This window comes from Anguilla rostrata, chromosome 12 (assembly GCF_018555375.3).
Source record: "Anguilla rostrata isolate EN2019 chromosome 12, ASM1855537v3, whole genome shotgun sequence".
NCBI lineage: Eukaryota > Metazoa > Chordata > Actinopteri > Anguilliformes > Anguillidae > Anguilla > Anguilla rostrata.
Window position 1 is genome coordinate 2686945 of NC_057944.1, and position 21403 is coordinate 2708347.

The following is a 21403-nucleotide window of genomic DNA, read 5'->3' on the forward strand; positions in this document are numbered from 1 at the left end:
ACAAATTACTTTATCATTGATCATTGACAATGATAATCCCAACTGTGCTTCCAACACCATATTACTTTTGTCCCACTGTGCGTACCCTACCATGGAGGTCTGCATGGGTCTCTATTATTTAGGCCACACCCGTCTGCTCTCGCGGCTTCTCCTGCCACACCCGCCCGCGCCCGCCAGGACTTCGTTCCCAGCCCGCCCGCACACACAGGCAGACACAGGCCAATCAATGCACCCAGATTCTGGCATGCACTGGGATGGAGATTCTTGTCCTTGTCAGGTACTGAAAGCACAACAGTGTTGATGCCTAGCACTTCTTCCCCATTCAATACAAACTGATTAATTCCACCAGCCTGTCAGTACATTTTACTCATATGTGTTCCTAGCAGCAACTACCCACTGATTCTTCAGAAATTTCAAGCACTTGTTACAGCAGCAGTTATGCACGTCATTTCCCGCTGCTGCAAATGAGATTTGTTAATTAAATACATTAATTCATAAAAAAAACTCAATGTTTTCTGCCACAATTTTCAGTTTTATGCGATTTTCAACAACTTTGCCGTGCCTGCTTCATGACTTTAGCCAATATTTTCCGTGACAAACACTGGCTAGTGATAATAACTACAAATAACAAACAAATTTTAAAAATCTGAGCTCAGCATATTCCCAGTATTTACTCAAAATGTCACTCCCCAGTCCCTTCATCAGCAAACAACCCACACTGAAACTCAACATTATTACAAATGATCTTTGAACATCTGCACAGATGTAGCCAAACGAACAATAATTATGTACTGAATTTGCAATGAATTAGCTATTTGTTTGAGAACAGACATTGGCTATATACCTTTATGGTTGTTTACATGCAGGTGAAAAGTGTGCTGGCAAGACTGTCTCGGACTGTTTGAGTTGGCATTAAGGTGAAATACGTTTTATAAAGCGATTCCCCCAAGTTTCCACTTACAGTGCCCAAGGGTGTGACATTTAACGAATTGGACTGCAGCCTGGGGGTTCCAAGCAGAAAAAAACGGATGAAAATTTAACGTTATTAACCAGTTTATAAAGTCATTTTCTTGATTTATCGTCACAATACTTGAAAGTGTTCATTTCTAATCCCTGTACAAACAGTACATACACGCATGCACGCACAGGCACACACACACACACACATGCACACAGGTAATCACACACACACACACACACACACACGTGCACACACAGGTACTCACACACAGTATACAGATAGAACTGCAGTTGACTGGGGTCTGAAAACACAGACAATGCACCAATGTCCCTCCCTGCCCCAGGGTCCCACAAAGTTCCCAAAGCAGCGGGGTGCCCTATGGGGCAAGCCGAGTCCTTGGAGAGGAGCCTCGAGCCCCACTGTAGGGGACCTGTCTGGGAGTAGTGCCCACAGAGGGGCGGGTACAGCACTCCCACCCTGCAGACCCGGAGGCCCCTGAAACCAGACGGAGGAAACGGAAGCTTTTAGCTGGCGCTCCTCAGGCACTTCCTCAGACACCTCTGAGAGGAGAACCGTGTCCGTTCCCCTGGAAGGACCCCTTATCTACGCCTGCAGCGTAAAGCCTAAACGAGCTATAAAGCGTCCGTGGCTGTTGACCTCACTTCCTGTTCCTGCCGGCTGCATTCAGGAGCAGATAAGCAGTAGAGGGGTCGGCTGTGGGCTGACCGCAATGGTTTGCTCTGTGTTTTCTTTTTATTTCCACAGTTTTACCTGAGCCTGAGTCACTTCTTCCAACATCACAGGGTGGCAGTGCAGTACAATGGGTAAGGAGCTGGCCTTGTAATCTAAAGGTCGCAGGTTCGATTCCCGGTTAGGACAATGCGGTTGTACCCCTGAGCAAGGTACTTAAGCTGCATTGCTTCAGTAAATATCCTGCTGTATAAATGGATGAATGTAAATGGAATATAAAAGTTGTGGATAAGAGTGCCTGCTAAATGCCTGTACTGTAATGTCTGATCCTTCTCACTTGGCTATTAGGGCAGGTGTTTTAAAGGGCATTTTGTGCATGTGCTTTATACAGCTGTCTGTGTGTAATGCAGCTGGAAAAAGATTTTTTGCATGTATGCTATTTACAGATGACTATGTGTACGCTAGCTTCAAAGCAGGTTTTTGTGCATGCATGCTATTTACAGACTGCGTTAGAATGTAGACTACTCCTGTAGTTAATTAATCTCTATCACTCTCCATGTACTTACATCCCTGGGCATACATATGTAACTGTATCTGTAGCTACAATACAGGGAAATGTTATTCAGGCCAAGTAATTTTGAAATATATTTCTCCCATATGGTAATGATTCTTGTGAGTTTCTTTGCTGCACTGTTTATTTATGGAAGGCAAATGCCAAAAACATGCTCATTCATCACAGTACACAAGGTCATGACACACACGCACGCACGCATGCACACTTTCCCCTCGCTGGTCATGCTGTAGTGCAAACGTGTGAAAACTCCAGTCCTGCCAAGGTGTAAATGTCCTATCAGTCTGACAGGACCACAGTACAGAATGCCGCCTGACCTTTAACAGGCGAACAGGAAAGAGTACGTTAAAAGGTCAGCAGAAGCGACCCAGGGTGGAATCATCAAGGCTCAACAGCTGAAGCTGAGGACAAAAAGATTTCTGGACTGGGTTTGGGCGCCTCCACTGGAAATCCGGGCATGCGGTTCACAGGCCGCTCTTCCCAGTAAACAAAACAGAAACGAAAGCCATCTGGAGGCGAGAACAGAAACGCAGAAAGCCCGCTCTGCAGCTCAAAGCTGCGAGCGGCGCACGCTGGCAGATGCACTCTGGGAATAACGGGAGGCTCCGTGCCTCTACCTAGAGCCCCGAAGAGCCACAAAGGGCTGGCTGTTTGCCCCCCCCCCCCCCTCTCGTTTTGTTTGCGTGGTCCAGGGTTAATGGCTGACCGCAGAGAGGACGGGTCGAGTCGTGCATACGGAGAGAATCCCTTAGTGGGTTAGACCTGTCAGATTTACTGATTACTGGTTGAACTTTCAAACAGAGAAGCACTGATAATATTTAGCATCAATTTGTTTTCTTTATCTCCCCAGCGGAAAGAGGAAGGTTGTTACAATGCATACCGTGTGCCCAGTCAGAAATCTAATAAAACTCCGGCTGCCTTTGGAAGAGGGAACCATGGATAACAAATTGATTAAGATTTGTGGTTGGTAATTGAAAACAAAGTCGAAATTGTGCATACTTTCCACTGTATATCATGCAAAATAGCATTTTCGTATTTTGTTTTTGGATATGTTTTGCAACTGCACCCTGGAACCGGAGGCCACTTTTGTAATGAACATCTCCCCTTGTTTACTGGTGTAGTCTCTGTGTCTCTTCAAAAGCGCTCAGCATTTTGGCAATATAAACAATGAGAGAATTGCTATGGAAACGAAAAGGTCACTTGCGAATTCACCACGTCCTTTCCCTTAAAAACTAACACGGACCAAAGCAATGCACCGATAAACTGTGATTCCAAGAAACTGCCCACAAATATCTAACTTTAAAGGGACGGCCATCTTGAAGGTTTTCTGACGTAATTTCAGCTTTAGTGTTTTTGATTGGCCCAGGCAGTTAGGATATCTCAATAACTCACAGAAGTTTCCAGCGACCTGCAGGCCTTACAGTGGCTGTTATAGAGGCATTTGCTGCTTTGGGGTATAAAGCAAGAAAACAGACTTAAAGTAGCTCCAAAGCAGCTTGTACAGCAACATTTATGGCTCTAGAGGGTGCATGGGAGTACAGTATATTACCTGATTATTTCTTAAAAAATAACACTTTGATTGGAAAGATTTCGTATGGCGCACGCAGCCATGCAAGGCCCCTCCACTCAAAAAAACTAAACAAAACATTTATAATTCTGAAGACATGCTATAAATGAATGTGTTTATCTGCACAGGGACTGGAAACACGACTGCTTTGGAATTACTTGAAGTGTGTTTTGTTGCCTTAAACCACATGCACCCATACCAGCCATTGTAAAGCTGACAGGTTGTCAGAAACTTGTGTACTGTAAACGTGTAAACGATCCTTCATTGCGTATTGAAACTCTATGGGCCAATTGAAAACACACTGGAACTGAAATAATATGAAAAACAGAACTATCCCTTTAACGTTAGCCTCAGTGTTGCGTACAAAAATATACAAGACACCACATTTAGTCTCAGTGTTTTGCACAAAGACAAAAGACTTCTCCCCCTCCCTGTCACTGGGGTATGCCACACTTTATCTGGTGATAAAGGGAGCAGAATTAAGATTTAAAATGAGTCACATCACAAGGTTGTTACAGTTGAGGCCAAAGGTTTACATACACCTAGGCTAAAGATATTCAAACTCAGTTGTTCATAACTCTGCACATTTCTCAATTAGGGCATCTACTTTGTTCACATCAGAGATAATTTTAAAACAATTGATTAGAGACAGATTTATTTCAGCTTTAATTCACTATATCAGAATTCCAGTGGGTCAAAAGTTTACATAGACCAAGTTGACTGTCTTTTTAAACAGTGTGGAAGATTCCAGAAATCAATGTAATTACTTTTTAGAAGCTTCTGATAGGCAAATTGTCATAGTTAGGAGTTAATTGGCACCTGTGGCTGTATTTAAGGGCCTACCTTTAGAGCCACTGCCTTTTTGCCCTTGATACCATGGGAAAATCCAAGCAACTCAGCCAAGACCTCAGAAAAAAAAATGTGGACCTCCACAAGTCCGGTTCCTCCTTAGGAACAATTTCCAAACAACTGAAGGTACCACAAGCATCTATACAAACATTTGTATGCAAATATAAAAATCTTGGAAACACTGCATCATTCAGGAAGGAGGCACATATTAACTCCCAGGGCTGAATGAACTTTGGTCTGAAAGGTTCAACTGAACCCCAAGACAACAACAAAGAAACTGGTGAAGGAGTTGGAGGCATCAGGTACCAAAGTATCTACATTCACCATTAAGAGAATCCTACATCGCCATGGCCTGAAAGGCTGTCGCGCAAAGAAGAAGCCCCTACTCCAAGACTGGCATAAAAAAGCCAGAATGAAGTTTGCAGGTGATCACCGGGACAAAGACCTAACCTTTTGGAGGAGTGTTCTCCGGTCAGATGAAACAAAAATTGAACTGTTTGGCCATAATGATCAGTGCTATGTATGGTAACATGAAATGTGTGGAGTTATGAAAAATTGAGTTTGAATGTCTTTAGCCTAGGTGTATGTAAACTTTTGGCCTCAACTGTATACCTTTTTGAGTGAGAGGAGAATGCCATGTGAACCGTATGCACAAATATGGGAAAGAAAATACCAGTCAAATGACCTAGGGCTGGAAGAACGTGCTAGAGTGATATTTTTAGTAATACTTGATATCAAGAAATTAGTGCTGGGGTCGCCTGTGTTTCTGAGGGTCTGAGTACAGACAGCACAGGCTGAGGAGGGCTGTGGGTGGGGGAGGGGATGAGAAACAACAAATAAATGCAAACGATATCAGTGTGTGGACCACATGCTCCATAAAAGGTAAGTCTACAGATTGCTTGTGAAATGAGAGGAACGGAGGCAAAAAAAAACATGATCGTGGCCAAAACCGGGTGATGAACTGCTTTTTGTAGCAACGCGGGCTTTTTATGTTATTCATTACATACGCACTCACCAGTGCACTTTATACATAGATGGTTAAAAGGAGAAACGGCTCAGATTTAGAAAGGGCAGTCGTGCCAGGAAGAAACATATTTGTCTTACATGAGGTCAGTTTCAGAAAATGCAATAATTTATAAGACACAGAGCTCTGTTTTCCAGCTGGCACCGGGCCATCGCCCAGGCAAAGGGGCATTTTCCTCATGGATTTTGGCACGCCTGAGTGTCAGTGAAGATCAAGCACCAAACTACAATTTTTTCTGCCCACCTGCTCAGGCCAGGTCCATGGCGCGAGTCGCAGCTCACCATACGCTGGGCCAGTTTGGGGGGGGGTTTCCCAAATAACGTGCAAATGATCACAACCTTTTCAAAATCAAATCATTTTTGTGGGTCAAATGCTGTCCAATTTGCCTTTGATATAAATCCCCCGAGAGGGAAAAACGCACACTGGACTGCATCCATTGCTCATTGTCTGTTTTCTGTTTTTATTATGTTAGTTCCAGTATTTATTCAGGGTTGCCAACTCTCACGCTTTTGGTGCGAGACACAAGACTTTTTCTCACGCTACACAAACACATCTCACAGCAAAACAAAAGGCTGCAACTACAAACAAAGCCGTTCACTGATTAAACAAATTATAGCCTATATCAGTTATCACAGGATAGAGTACTGTTTATTCAGCATGGCGACCTGAGATTGGCTCATAAACATCTGTAATTTTGCACCAATGACATTTCTGCTTGTGGAAGGGTTTACAGCAGCAGGCTGCCTTTAGATTATAGCAGGGCTGCCAACTTGCATGCACTGAGCATGATCCATACGCATATGACCACGATCACACGCTCTCCAGCTAGTAGTCCTGTCTCTAACGTGGTCAATTCAATCCAATGTACAATTTTCCAAAGCCGTTCTGCCAGAACAACCCCAACCCCCCCTCCCACCCTAGGCCTGGGATCGCAATACGCCCCTACCTCACCCAGCGCCTCCTTCCCAGTCCCTGAGTTGGCAACCCTGATTCTTTTCTGTTTTTAGCAATGAAGATAAATAAGATTTGTGGCGCTAAGTGAAGATTCATGCTGTGTATAAACTTGCTACTCAGGGGTCACCAGAGTTTTGAAACATAGTTGTTTCCATAAGAAAATAAGCTGGAAAGCAGTAGCACCATTCTTCAGGGACACCTTTCTGAGTTCAAATCTTATTCATGTTTTGAAATGTATTCTTTACCAACCCTAACCTGAACTCCAATTAATAGTAAATCTCATTTTCAAAAGAACAGAAGCCGCAATACACCAGTTTCAACAGCAACAATACAAATAAAATCAGAACAGTAAACAGAACAGAGAAATGTAGGAATGTGAAGGTCATTTGAAATATTCATCAGCGTGAATTTATCTACAATATACTATTCTGTTAGTGATGGATACCCCACCTGTGCCATAAGCATGTTTGCAGGTTAGTAGCATCAAGGTCAGGAGTCTCCCAGAGGGCTGCAATGCCTGCTGGTATTTGTGGTTTCCATCCAACTGATAGCCGGTTAAGGCCTTGAGAGCAAGGTGTGTGCATTTGTGAGCCAATCAACAACTTAAATCAATTAGCGGTTGCTCAAAACACTGTCACCACTGCAGCAGATTAGCATGATGGTTAGGTTATCCAGGGTTACAGGTTTGGTGTGGAGCACCGCAGTCGTACCCTTGAGCACGGTACTTGACCTGAATTGCTTCTGTAAATATCCAGATGTATAAACAGATTCTGTGCAAAGAATGTAAGCTGTGTAAGTCTCTGAATATGAGAGTGTGATAAATGTGCGCATGTAAATGTAATCATGTGAATGTGCCTTAAACACACCAAAAACCAGCAAAACCTGCAGCTCCACCAGGGCTGGATTTTGACACCCGTAATCTACAGGTATTTTAGGAATTGCAACAAATTAATTTTGTTCGAAAATACTTTGCTCAGTAGTTGGACTGCAGCGAAAATGGTAATTGCTCCAGCCATCCCTGTCAGAATGGGATGAGGCTATCAAATCTTATTTCCTAAACCTTCTCCTTCTGTAACACTATTTTAATATGATGTTGCTGTGTGAGCAGTGTGATTTTTTTGTTCATTAGGCTGTGGTGACACTAGCTGAACTTGAGTCTAACTGTGGGATCCTTTTTCCAGCAGAGTTGAAGTGGTAAGTCACCCACATGGTCCCTAATGGCTGATATTAGGGGGAAGGTTCTGGAAAGGGTGGTACCCACCTGTTTTAGAGGGGCACAAGGTGCATTCGTTGATTCCCCAGGCCAGTCCCGCCCCTCGACAGCAGGTCTCCTGGCTCCTCAGCCCTGGGAGGGGGGAGCTGCACTGAGGAACGTGGAGTGGAAACACATGGTCACATATTTCCCCCATCCGAGACCCAAATGCCTCCCTCTACACCCACCCTGTTTACCCCACCCAAGACCCAAAGCCTCCCTCTACACCCACCCTGTTTACCCCACCCAAGACCCAAAGCCTCCCTCTACACCCACCCTGTTTCCCCCACCCAAGACCCAAAGCCTCCCTCTACACCCACCTGTTTCCCCACCCAAGACCCAAAGCCTCCCTCTACACCCACCCTGTTTCCCCCATCTGAGACCCAAAGCCTCCCTCTACACCCACCCTGTTTACCCCACCCAAGACCCAAAGCCTCCCTCTACATCCCACCCACCCCATAGACACGGCCGCAGGCACGTGACATGATCCTTGTAAGCCCCGTTCAGGCCTGTAACCGCGGCTTTTTACAAGACTGCTTAAATGCAGCAGTCAAGCCAGAATGCGTTCAGAGGGAAGACATCGGAACAAGCTCATCTGTCAGATGAAAGGCCTCATTTGGCATGGAAGTTGAATTAGTGTGAATGATGAGGTCATGTGCTGTTGCCAGAGCAATCAAACACACACTTGTGATAAACCCTCGTTTAACAGTCAAGTAGCTTGACCAACGGGACAGTGTCCGCAATAGACACCTTTCAGTCAAAACTGTTCTTAGGTATAAATGACAGGGACAAAACTTATGTCAGGGAGGAATGTACACTCACAAATGATGTAAACAACACAGGTACGACACACAGGTGTGAAGCCAAAAGCTTGGCTATAGGTCATGTGACAAAGCAAAGAATCAGTGCTGGGGGGAAGAGACCTGCACCCAAAACATCAATCTTATTTTTAATGGTAAATATTTGATGGATAAGGTGTTTATTAACAGATGATATTTAATAAAATAGGTTTGTACCACTGGTGCAGTTCCACCACGACACATTAAATATTCCCCATGAACCACTTCAGTGCATATGCAACTCTACAAGGGTAGGATTTTCTCCGAATAATTATCATGAAGAAATCTGCTGATGAAATATGGAACTATATGGACTGTTTCGTTGGCATGAATGTGTACTGAGAGAAAATGAGATGGGGCCTGACCTGGCCATTGCGGACCTCCCGGAAGCAGTACTTGAAGCCGGATGACTCCGTGTAGACGGAGTCCCCGCGGATGGTCTGGGCCTGGACCTGCGGGGGCGGGGCCTCCGCCCTCTGGCCCGGCTGCACGGTGTTCCGGGTCCCCGAGAGCCCGGCTGACCAGGTGACCGTCTCGGACTGCTCCCTCACCGTGGGCCCGTACCCCACCTTCACCACCTGGTGGATCTTGACCGTGGCCTCCGGGGGGTGCTGCACCCGCACCTTCACCATGGACGTCCCCGAGGCTGCAACACACCACAGTGCGCGTTCACAGGCCCGGGTCCTGATCAGCAGGGGCTCGCTGCAGACTGTGAGGCACAGACACGCTCACTGCATCCCAGTGCTCACATCCTGGATGAGCTACCAGCACTGAAACAGTGCCAGATCCCACCTCACACTCCAGCCCTAATGCCCATACCCAGCTCTCCCTGCTAAAACTCTCACACCCAGCTCCTCCTGCTAAACTCTCACACCCAGCTCCCCCTGATAAACTCTCACACCCAGCTCCTCCTGCTAAACTCTCACACCCAGCTCCCCCTGATAAACTCTCACACCCAGCTCCCCCTGCTAAACTCTCACACCCAGCTCCTCCTGCTAAACTCTCACACCCAGCTCCTCCTGCTAAAACTCTCACACCCAGCTCCCCCTGCTAAACTCTCACACCCAGCTCCCCCTGCTACCACCACTTGCACACTTGCTGATCTGCACTCTCAAACAAATCACAGACTCACAGATCCTGCTTTTTGAACCACTCCCATTAGTACAAATTTGATCCCACTGCGACCCCCACAGTTTCAGTTCTCACAGTTCAACGATTCAGAATTTACGCTGCCAAGCAGCCCAGCCGCTGTGTGCAAGCTTGTGCATGATAAAAATCACAGGCTCTGTACAAATTGCAAAGGAGAAAAATGAGTCTTCATCCAATTTGCTTACGGAGTGTTTTCCCTGTGCTAATTAGTGAACCGTGCTTCCAGCCCAGCGACAACATAAACAGAATAAACCCTCCGCATTGAAAGGTGCTGTTTGTTCTCCTCAAACACGCAGTTGTTTTGAGTCATGTTGGCTTCCCACCGTTCTGTTGGCTGAGGTTAAACTTTGGCACACAGTATTCCTGGTGGGAAAAAGCACGCTCACTGCCAATGGGACCAGACTCAGCGCATAGCTCCAGTTTTGAGTCATTTCTCAACCTTGTTCTTTTTTTAATGACTGAAAGAATAACAGATAATTGGTTAACTCTGGCTGACTCCCACTGTTCCAACTCCGTTCCTCTTTAGGCTGCCTTTCCACCACACACTCCGTCCCTAGCAAGAGGGAAAAAGAACCCGGCTCATTAGCACAAAACTCAACATGTCAGAGGCCGCTCTTCACCTCTTCACTATCCACCACATTGCACTGGATAGTTACGTAATTGAGTATACATTCCATAAGGATATCAGAATGTGCAGGCCCGGTCCGTGGCATAAATGCTCTATGCGGTTGTTTAGGGCCACAACCAGTAGGGGGGGGGGGGGCACGCGACCACGAGGGGGGGCAACACGATCCAATGTTTATCTAAGGTAAATAACGTTATTTTCGCAATTACGTTATTCATCCCCTATCGCGGAACTAGCGGTATAAATTTTAAACGGAATGGCAACTGAACATTTCATAGCAATGTAATGGAAGAAGGATTTTGGATTTTACCAAGCGAACCCTAGGGCCGGCCCTGAGAAGGCATAATGGATCATTTATAGATTACTGAAGGGCTACTAGACTCCAGGTCTTGTGGGCCTCACTGTCTGTAGGTATTAGCTCTAACCATGCACTACACCACCAGATTTCACCAATGAGCTCACTTCCTGAAACAAGAAGGTACAATCATTTGTGAAATCAGATGGTGTAGTTCCATAGCACTGTATTATTGTTTCACAAATAATGAGTACTGAGGACCCTCAGGCTTTTCGTAATGCTGCGTTTAATGTTTCCTTAAGCTATATTTGTCGAGAATACTAACCATAAGGTGAGAGCATGTTTGAAAACAGCGTAAGTTCACTGTCTTGTGTCTCATGAAGATCTTCTGAGGACTTCTGTGGCAGTCTTGGTTAAAAAGGGTTCCTTTAAAGAGGCTTCTTTTTTAAAACAGGGCTGTCTGACCTCTCACAGAAGCAACGCTGTCAGTCAGTTCTCTCATTGGCCAAAAAAAACAGAGGTTTATGAGTGTTTTTATTTTTAAGGCCCAGCTGAGCATTCCCCCAAGAGCTGTGCTTCTCTTCGAGGTCGTTAATAAGCGTCTCCCAGGATTTGTAAAGATCCCCGAGTGAACTTCCACCCAAAACCACCCCATCCCAGGTTCACCCTTGAGCTGGCATGCGAGTTACGGCCTTCACGTTGGCCATTTTAATTACCCTCAAACTATGTTGCACTGTCTGGCCATGTCAGGGTAAGTAATGGGGGCCCTTGACCGTGTGGCTGGCCATGGCGCTCAAACAGAGGTGGGCTTTGTGCTCGTGGTTAGGGGAAGCGCTTTGGGATAACGTCTGGCTCACAAGTTCTGTCACATGAAACGCCTTTGGTTCACAGGAAGCAGAGAGAAAAACACCCAGGGCTTTCTCTCGGGGGGTGGGGGGGGGGGGCTGGAAGTGAGTAGATTATGTTCAGCGTGCTGACCGGGCTTTGGAGTGGAGGCTCCACGGTCACAATACGGAACGGCAGGATCCAAGGGTCAGGGCATCTGGAGCAGCTCCTGAGCATTGCTAAACACGAGCTCACCCATTCTGGGAGATGGTAAAAAAATAAATATGGGCCAGTAAAATAATACTGGCTGACATGAATACTTGACCGGAGGGATCTGTAAATCTGTGTGCTTAACTACGATAAGGAGCTAATGGTTTTCAAATCGGCTGCACCCCAAGTACGTGATGTGACCTGGCCTCAGCCACGCACAGAGCTTTTGTTGGCCGGGGCGCCGTATCTCTCGAGTAACCCTCGTCGGCACGGTCGCCTGTGCACAGGGACTTCCTGCGAAGGTAACCGGCTCACGCCTTGCGCTCCGAGCCAATAAGCTCAGCACGCTGTACGAGGCTCTCCGTCGTAGACCTCTGGCTCTGTCTGATCACTGTTCCACAGGAGAGAACACCGGCTCTCCTGACATCACTGGGTCAGAACACGCACCGATGAATACACACACACTTAAGAATCACACACATCTTTGGAAAGGGGCAATCACTCTAATGCCAATACTGCACAGTTAGGTCACTGAGCATTTTAACCAAAAAGGAAAATAACTATTCAGTGTTGACAAAATGACTTTCTTGTTAATCTGTGGCGCACTCTTCTCAATGCGTTTAAAATCATACTTTTCGTAATGCTTTGATTGACAGGCGGGACAAATCCAGCCTATTCATCCAAACGATGAAAGCCTCTGTGTCCAGACAGTCTGGAACTATATTAAGTTAAGCAGTTTAGGTGGTCTGGTGTTTTAAACTGCTTACTGCCGGCTCTTCCCCTACCCCACCCTTCCCCTCCTAATCACAAGCAGCCAGCCCAGCCTCTGTCATGCACAGCAGTGGCACCTCACATGACCGAATCTTCAGGAGCCAAAATGGCGGTAGGTTGTGATGTCATCCCAAATGACAACACTTTTTTTCTTCTTCAGGTATTTGATCTGTGGAAATCCGTACTACTCAGTTGTTCAGTATTTGCCTGCTGGGTGCCCCGGTTCATATTTTTCCTGGGATAAAGGGGTTAGTCACGTACAGTACATCATAATCACCCAAAACAGGAGTAAACATGAGGTGCTTGTTCAAATGCAGAAGCTGTTAACCAATTATGATTTAGAGCGAGTGCTTCTCCCTTTCTAAATATCAGCTGTTCAGCAGGCATTAGCATAAACAGTGTGGTGGCAGCCGTATACTCCCACTTACACAAAATTAAAGCTGCCATCTTGCACATTCCCAGCGTTAAACCAAGTCTAACAGTGTCCGTGTCCAGGGACAACATGCACTCTGTCAGTGTAGAAAGCACTCTGTCAGAGTTGCTTTAAAACTGAACACTTCCCTTTGGGGTTTAGCTCTCTGCATGAATGAATAAAGCAGGACAGTGTCTGAGATCTCGCTGTCCCATACAACCCAGTCCAACTGGCACGCTCTGCTCACGGTTCCCATTACGAAAGAGCATCCCACGAGGGGACCGTGGTGGGGGAAACCGGGGGGTGATACTGAAATAAATGTTTGGGATTCAGATGTGGCCGCGTGCCTCTGGAGGAATATGTGGAAGGGGCTGGAGAGTCCTGTCCCTGACAGAAAATAAAACACACTGCCGGGCTGGCTGAACAACGCTTCACCGTCCATCATACACAGAACAGTGTCCCGCGTGTCCAAGCGAGCTGTCACTCACCACTGGCCTGGGGGTGCGACTGGCTCTGCAGGGGGAGGATGAACTCCGAATGCCTCAGCACCGCCTGATTGGCCGCCACGGAGGGGCCGGGTGGCGGCTTCTCGATGTCATTGGTGGAGGACCCGGTGACCGGGATGTGGCAGAACTTTCCGGTAAAGTTGGGCGGGCACAGGCAGCGGTCTTTCTGGATGCAGACGCCCCCGTTCCGACACAGCAGGGGGCATAGAACTGTGAGAGACCGCCCGTGTTCATGGGAAACAAAAACAACATAACACACAACATTTAGAGAATTGAAACAAATCTGTTTCATTGTTAAATCCCTGTCTTTTCCCTGTCTACAACTATGCACTTGCGTTCCCAATATTAATTTCCCTGCAGAGCAATGCATAATGGAAAATGATATAAAAATAGTGACATCATGAGAAATTGCACCATTTTTCTTTGATTTCACAGAGTTTCTCAACAGATTACAACACAATACGCTGGTCTTAATATCTCTGAGAGGCCTGGCTGTTGCGTGCACCCAATGATATCTCTGCCAAGAAGAGATATCAGCAGACAAACTGGCTCAAGCAGCACAAGCTATTTGCATCTGTCCAACAGGCATCTACTCCTCCAACACTCTGTCTGATACGTCCTCACAAGCATCCTGTGGCCCTAAGTAAAAACAGAAAAATTCAGTGGAGAAAGTCAATACAGGGGGAACAAGGCATTTAGCCACTGTATTCAGCACTAAACTTTATCACAAAGAGAACCAAGTAACAAAAGATTCAACTCCCCAAGAATGGATATCCAATACAGGGGCACTTTACAACAGAAGCTATGCTACTGCACCAGCTGGCAAACTGTGCACTGTGACTGTAGTAACAGGACAGAACTGGAAGTGACATTTTTCTAATTCTTCCAGAGAACAGAAGGGATACACATTTACAGTAAATGAGCCAATGGACTCACAGTAGAAGCACATGCCCTAGCAAATATTTTCTGATTTTGTGGTTTCGTGGTGTTGTGGAACAACCCTGTCTGCACCTGCTTGTGTGATTGGACAGAATGCTGGATGTTGGCGTGGCTTAAACAGGGAAGTTGTTTGTGAACAAAAGTAAATGCCAGATTTTCAGCCTCCAGGTCACTGTTAGCTGGCTAGCCCAGTAAACATGAAAGCTAGCTACTACTACTAGTCTCCCTCACTTGCATTCCCTCTCAAAAACTACGTTTAGGGACTAGGGTCACCTCCCAGCAAGCTGCCCCTATCATGTGTTCAATCCAGCATGTTATGAAAGTCTTTCTTTCATGAAGGAGACATAACCTGCTGGCTACAGCTATCGTAGAAACATGGTGTGAGAGGACTGTAACTTTCCAGTAAATATATTTGGTCTTTAAAGTACCATGCCTGTGGCAGCTTCCAGTAACCCACACCGAGGAGGAAGACAAGAAAAGGATAGAAAAAGCAAACTGGCAAAAACTGTAAAACCCGTGCCAGTTTGGATGGTGGTGTGGTGTCACTTGAAGCACATGCTAATCATAGATAGTTTACATTTATTTTGACTGAAATTTTATTGTATGTTATTTATCCTTTATTTGACAAGTCCAGTCTCACTGAGATCTAAAATCTCTTCCAAAGAGAGACCTGGCCAAGAAAACAGATGAAATATTACATTTTCATTGCAACCAGCAAATCGCTGGAATGTCCTATCATACAATGAAAATGAAAGTGGAATAAGTTAAAGTGCAGGTTAAAAAAACGGGCCATACAACAATCAGAAAAGGTCCCCAGCTCTGTGGAACCCCAGGTCTTTAACCCCAGCTTTAAATTAACCTAGAAAAATGAGCTCCTTTAATGTAAAACATTTTCTAGGTTTACTCCAAGGAGCAGGAGCATAACATTTTAAGACCTTGGTACCCAGCTCTGTGTCGACCTTTGGCACAGTTAAAGAAATGGGACACACATTGGACATTGTGTGTGTGTGTGTTTGTGTGTGCGGGCATGTGTGTATCTGAGTGTGTCTTATTACCTTTAGAGGTCAAAAGATCTTTCTCATTTCTAATCCTTTCTACAAGACACAAAAATGTATTGTTCAGCAAAACCTCTAGAACTGACATTCCTGGGAAGGTCAAAGACTTGGGCATTTCGGAGTACGTCAGCAGATCAAGTGCAGTCAAATTCAAACAGAAGCTGCTCAAAGGGGAACCATCCCTTTTCACCAAACTGAGAAGCCTGTATTCTGAGCTGCGGCTAATGTAGAGCACTGTGTAACTTGGCCGAGGAGGGCTGGCTGAGGAATCACAACGATCTGCACTGTGCCTGCACTCCTGCTGCTCTGACGGTCAGGACGCATGTCGGATAGATTGTACACGCTCTCCAAGAGCCTCCTTGCCAGGAAACAAGGACCCGGGGAGGTGGACAATGAGGCAACGGGCCTCCCTGGCCTCCTTCAGAGCAAACCCGTGGTGAGGGGACTGCAGGAGAAATGAGGGATCCATTACCACCAGCTGAGGAGGACCCCCACAATCACCTCAATGAATGAGATTAACCTCGTCTCAGGCTTCCAGAGCCAGGAGCCGAGAGCAGGCCAAAGTCCACACCGATCCATCACTAGGAGCGCTCCACCTCAGCGTGCGAGGCCAGGGTGGGAGGGGCTCCCCGGCTCCCTGTGAGGCAGCAGGCTATTCTCTCCGACTCATCTACGAGTTTACAGCCCTTGCTCTCAGGAAGGGGCTGCTTTTTCTGACAGGAAGTGGTCGCAATTGTCAGAAAACAAGCCAGATTCCAACGCAAGGGGTTGCTGGGCGCTTCAAGTTTCAGGGAGGACGATGCACATGTGTCCCATATTGACAAGTTACCTCATTGTACGCTGTGGTGTACCCGTAGATGATGTCATGCAACACATGTGAGCGAGGTGACCTCAATGTTTGCTGTCAGGAGAGGCTGGAGTCACCAGTGGGAGTTCTCAAGAAGATGATGAGGTTCTCAGAGGCTGAGCTGAGCTGTTGTCTTTCTCTCTCTCTTTGAAAACAATGACATCAGCTACAGGGCACCGAAGAACAGCTGTGCCTTCTCCTCTGGGCCCTGGAATCCTCCCTCTGATCTTCTCCCTGTCCGCATCACAGCTGCCCCAGATTCACTCATTTAACTGCGGAGTTTCCGAGCAAAAACTGTAAGACTGAGTGGTTTTGGATGCAACATCTGGATTATACAAGAGCACACTGAAAAATATTAGCTAAGATGCACTTTAACATTGTACACGCATCTACTGTGGTATGACGCTATGCATCATACGAACAATGACAAATAAAAATAAACTTGTTCACAAATGCATCAGTTCACTCTCCCTACGTTTTGACGTATGCGCCATTCTTAAGTGTTCTCTGCACGTTTAGATTTTCTCCAGAAGGACTTTCCTCAAATGCTGTCTACATGCGCTGGAGTTTGCACACGCACACCGCATAACTGCAAAGCTGGGTCTATGCTCAGTACAAAGGAAAGCTCAGCCGAAATCTAACCACAGCCGACCGTGGTGCCAAATTCAAACGCGTCTTTACTCATTACAGCTTCGAGCTGCTCCTTTAGTGAAACTCCATACAAATGAGGAGTGCAAATTACGATTCTGCAGTTGTGATACAGTAACCACGGGAAACATGGAAGTGAAAATGTTTTCTGCACCGAAACACAAAACAACAATGGCTGCGGTTAAGCCGCAGAAATTTTGGCAGATGGAGGAGGATGAGTTGGAAGTTGTGGCCACCCTTGTCATATTTTAGATCAACTGGACAGCACAGTAACCAGACATAACAGAACAGGCCATAGAATGATGTCACAGGCCATAGAATAATGTCACAGGCCATAGAATAATGTCACAGGCCATAGCACACGGTTATAGGCCATAGAATGATGTCACAGGCCATAGCACACGGTTATAGGCCATAGAATGATGTCACAGACCATAGCACACGGGTACAGGTCATAGCACACGGTTACAGACCATAGAATGATGTCACAGGCCATAGCACACGGTTATAGGCCATAGAATGATGTCACAGACCATAGAATGATGTCACAGACCATAGCACACGGTTACAGGTCACAGAATGATGTCACAGGCCATAGCACACGGTTACAGACCATAGCCTAACATTACAGGCCATAGCACATGGTTACAGGCCATAGCACACGGGTACAGACCATAGAATAATGTCACAGGTCATAGCACGCGGTTACAGGCCATAGCACATGGTTACAGGCCATAGCACACGGGTACAGACCATAGCACACGGTTACAGGTCACAGAATAATGTCACAGGCTATAGCACACGGTTACAGGCCATAGCACACGGGTACAGACCATAGAATAATGTCACAGGCCATAGCACACGGTTACAGGCCATAGCACATGGTTACAGGCCATAGCACACGGGTACAGACCATAGAATAATGTCACAGGCCATAGCACATGGTTACAGGCCATAGCACACGGGTACAGACCATAGCACACGGTTACAGGTCACAGAATAATGTCACAGGCTATAGCACACGGTTACAGGCCATAGCACACGGGTACAGACCATAGAATAATGTCACAGGCCATAGCACATGGTTACAGGCCATAGCACACGGGTACAGACCATAGAATAATGTCACAGGCCATAGCACGCGGTTACAGGCCATAGCACATGGTTACAGGCCATAGCACACGGGTACAGACCATAGAATAATGTCACAGGCCATAGCACATGGTTACAGGCCATAGCACACGGGTACAGACCATAGCACACGGTTACAGGTCACAGAATAATGTCACAGGCCATAGCACATGGTTACAGACCATAGAATAATGTCACAGGCCATAGCACATGGTTACAGGCCATAGCACACGGTTACAGACCATAGAATAATGTCACAGGCCATAACACACGGTTACAGACCATAGAATGATGTCACAGGCCATAGCACATGGTTACAGACCATAGAATAATGTCACAGGCCATAGCACATGGTTACAGGCCATAGAATAATGTCACAGGCCATAGCACATGGTTACAGGCCATAGAATAATGTCACAGGCCATAGCACACGGTTACAGGTCATAGAATGATGTCACAGACCATAGCACACGGTTATAGGCCATAGAATAATGTCACAGGCCATAGCCTAACATTACAGGCCATAGAACAATGGGTATCCAATACTCAGGATTACATAACTTTTCAATGGCAGGGGTTTACGGATCTTAAAAAGTTACTTCAGCAGAGAAAAGTCCTTCAGCTGTGAAAGACCTCTCAGCGCAGGTCGCTGTAATGTGCATGCAGTAAGCCCTGAATAGGGTGACAGGGCGGTTTAAAGCAGTCTATCATGAATAAGCACACAAAGCTAGAGGTGTGGGGTAGCGCACTGAAGGCAAAGGGGCAAACCTGATGACGTTTGGGACCCTAATGACCGCAGAGTCAGAGTCAGCCTTTCATGCAGTTCCTTCCGACTCTGCTGTACAGCAAGCCAGTGATTCCTGATCTCCCTACAGCAAAACCATCAGATCCTCCAGTGTTATTTATTTGGCTCAGTGCTCTACCCCTTATTACTCTTTCTTTGAAATTTCAGCTTTCATTTCTGTGTATGGGTAATCTTCCAAACACTGTCATAATGATGACACAAAACCCACTCTGCCATTTCCCACTATGGACCACACAAGTTGTTTTTTTCTTCTTCTTCTTCTTCTTCTTCTTCTTCTTCTTCTCATTGTTGTTGTTGTTGTTGTTGTTGTTATTCTTATTGTTGTTGTTCTTCTTCTTCTTATTATTATTATTCTTATTATTATTATTATTATTATTATTATTATTATTATTATTATACCAGCTCCAGTGTCTGGGCCCATCTAACAGAAGACTACGAGAAGATCCCTGGCATGATGCTTCAGAGCTGTACTGGTGTGGAAGAACAGCACTGAGAGAGGACTGGGGTCTCCTCAAATCCACCCGGAGATCATTGTGCTTCTGTCTGAGATACTGTCTGAGAGTAACGGTTGTCAATTAAACATGGCACTGCTTTATTCTGGCTTTGTGCCTCTGTCAAGATGCCAGTGTTTGGTGAAAAGGGGTGGTAATATGAAACAGACATTTTCCTGTCATCACAGTTTCTGACTGTGCGATGCTAAAACTGTCCTACTTAAATTACAGGACTTTGAGCCCTGTTAAAATTCAAATAATTGAAAAACTAAGTGAAATAATGTAACAAAGCCCAAACATTCAGTCTTCTGTTATGGATACTGTCATGCGGCTGGATCACCTCTATGCTAACAAGCCGGGCTTGGTCTTCACACGGCACATATATTCACTGCTTGGCACCTTCTGTCACAGGTCATTTAGCTGTTGCCAAGGAACGATCCAGTATTTTGTTGCATTATCCTAGCACAGTTTTCATTTCTGGGTTTAAATGTTCATCTGAAGAAAGTACTACTCTGGAGGCTGACTCGACTTTTCCATCATCTGCAAAATGTCTGAGAAACAAGAGAAGCAACTAAATGGCCTAAAAACAAAGGTTAATGTTTAAGCCTTTAACATAAACTATGAACCCAAGATGGACATTGATGGACAAGCATGCGTGAAGCACGTCCGACAACTTGTCGCCTGATTTACAGATTCTGCTTTAAGGACACAGTTGAGCAGAATATACAAGCTTATGTCATACTGAAAGCAGACACATATAACCATATTTTTATAATCTCTAAACACCAGACAACAATGGAAGCCACCTCAACATTTGCACTTAGAATAGGGTAACATCTGCCTTCATCTCAAATGACAGTCTTAGTGACATTAGTCAAGTTTGCATTTTCTTTTCCCAAAATTGTACACTTTGCCAAAGAAATTTCTACAGTTACACCAGAAAAAATGGTGGTTCCCACCTCCTCCACACTTAAAACATATAAAATCTGGCTGTGCCCCAAATTGTACATATGTGTCTATGATTTTTCTTTCTGGTGGTGACACTTTAACATGTTAAAATGCCCACAACCCACCAGAAGATCATTCTTTTTGAGGCACTATTAAACTGAACATACAAATTAAAATTACAGATTAAATGTGAGTTTCTGCAATTTGATGCCAAACTTACTGAAAATGAACCTGGAAAAAGAAAAAAGGCAATATTTTTAACAGTCAATATAAGAGCACAGTTAAAAATAAATATCTATTTCAGAAACTTGTGTGAACATTCAAAACTATTTTTTTTAACCAAATGGAAAGAGGGTTTGACACTTTTCCAGTATCTGTGGAATCTAACATCTAGGAAACAATATTTTGCAGTTTTTGACATTTGTCTGATAAAATGGTGAGAAAAAAACACAGGATAGGAATGAGGAGGGGCGTATCTGCATCAGGCCAAGGCGAAGTAAGCATCACACTAACGCCAAACATCAGTCAGACTGTCCATAATGCTCCAGCTCCTACTCAAACATCAGTCAGACTGTCCGTAATGCTCCAGCTCCTACTCAAACATCAGTCATAGCGGACTGTCCATAATGCTCCAGCTCCTACTCAAACATCAGTCAGACTGTCCATAATGCTCCAGCTCCTACTCAAACATCAGTCAGACTGTCCATAATGCTCCAGCTCCTACTCAAACATCAGTCAGACTGTCCATAATGCTCCAGCTCCTACTCAAACATCAGTCAGACTGTCCATAATGCTCCAGCTCCTACTCAAACATCAGTCAGACTGTCCATAATGTTCCAGCTCCTACTCAAACATCAGTCATAGCGGACTGTCCATAATGCTCCAGCTCCTACTCAAACATCAGTCATAGCGGACTGTCCATAATGCTCCAGCTCCTACTCAAACATCAGTCAGACTGTCCATAATGCTCCAGCTCCTACTCAAACATCAGTCAGACTGTCCATAATGCTCCAGCTCCTACTCAAACATCAGTCATAGC

General features: G+C 45.6%; 1 protein-coding gene across 28 annotated transcripts in view; it reads right to left on the reverse strand.

Moving 5' to 3' along the window:
- LOC135236950 (latent-transforming growth factor beta-binding protein 4) overlaps positions 1-21403 on the reverse strand; it is a 135546-nt gene that overhangs the window by 68166 nt on the left and 45977 nt on the right. For all 28 annotated transcript variants that reach the window (XM_064303596.1, XM_064303582.1, XM_064303574.1 and 25 more), the window contains exons 6-8: positions 13483-13710; positions 9073-9353; positions 7878-7980 (exon numbers count right to left, since the gene is read on the reverse strand). In XM_064303596.1, coding sequence (XP_064159666.1) covers positions 7878-7980; positions 9073-9353; positions 13483-13710 — 612 coding nt within the window. The remainder of the gene's footprint in view (positions 1-7877; positions 7981-9072; positions 9354-13482; positions 13711-21403) is intronic.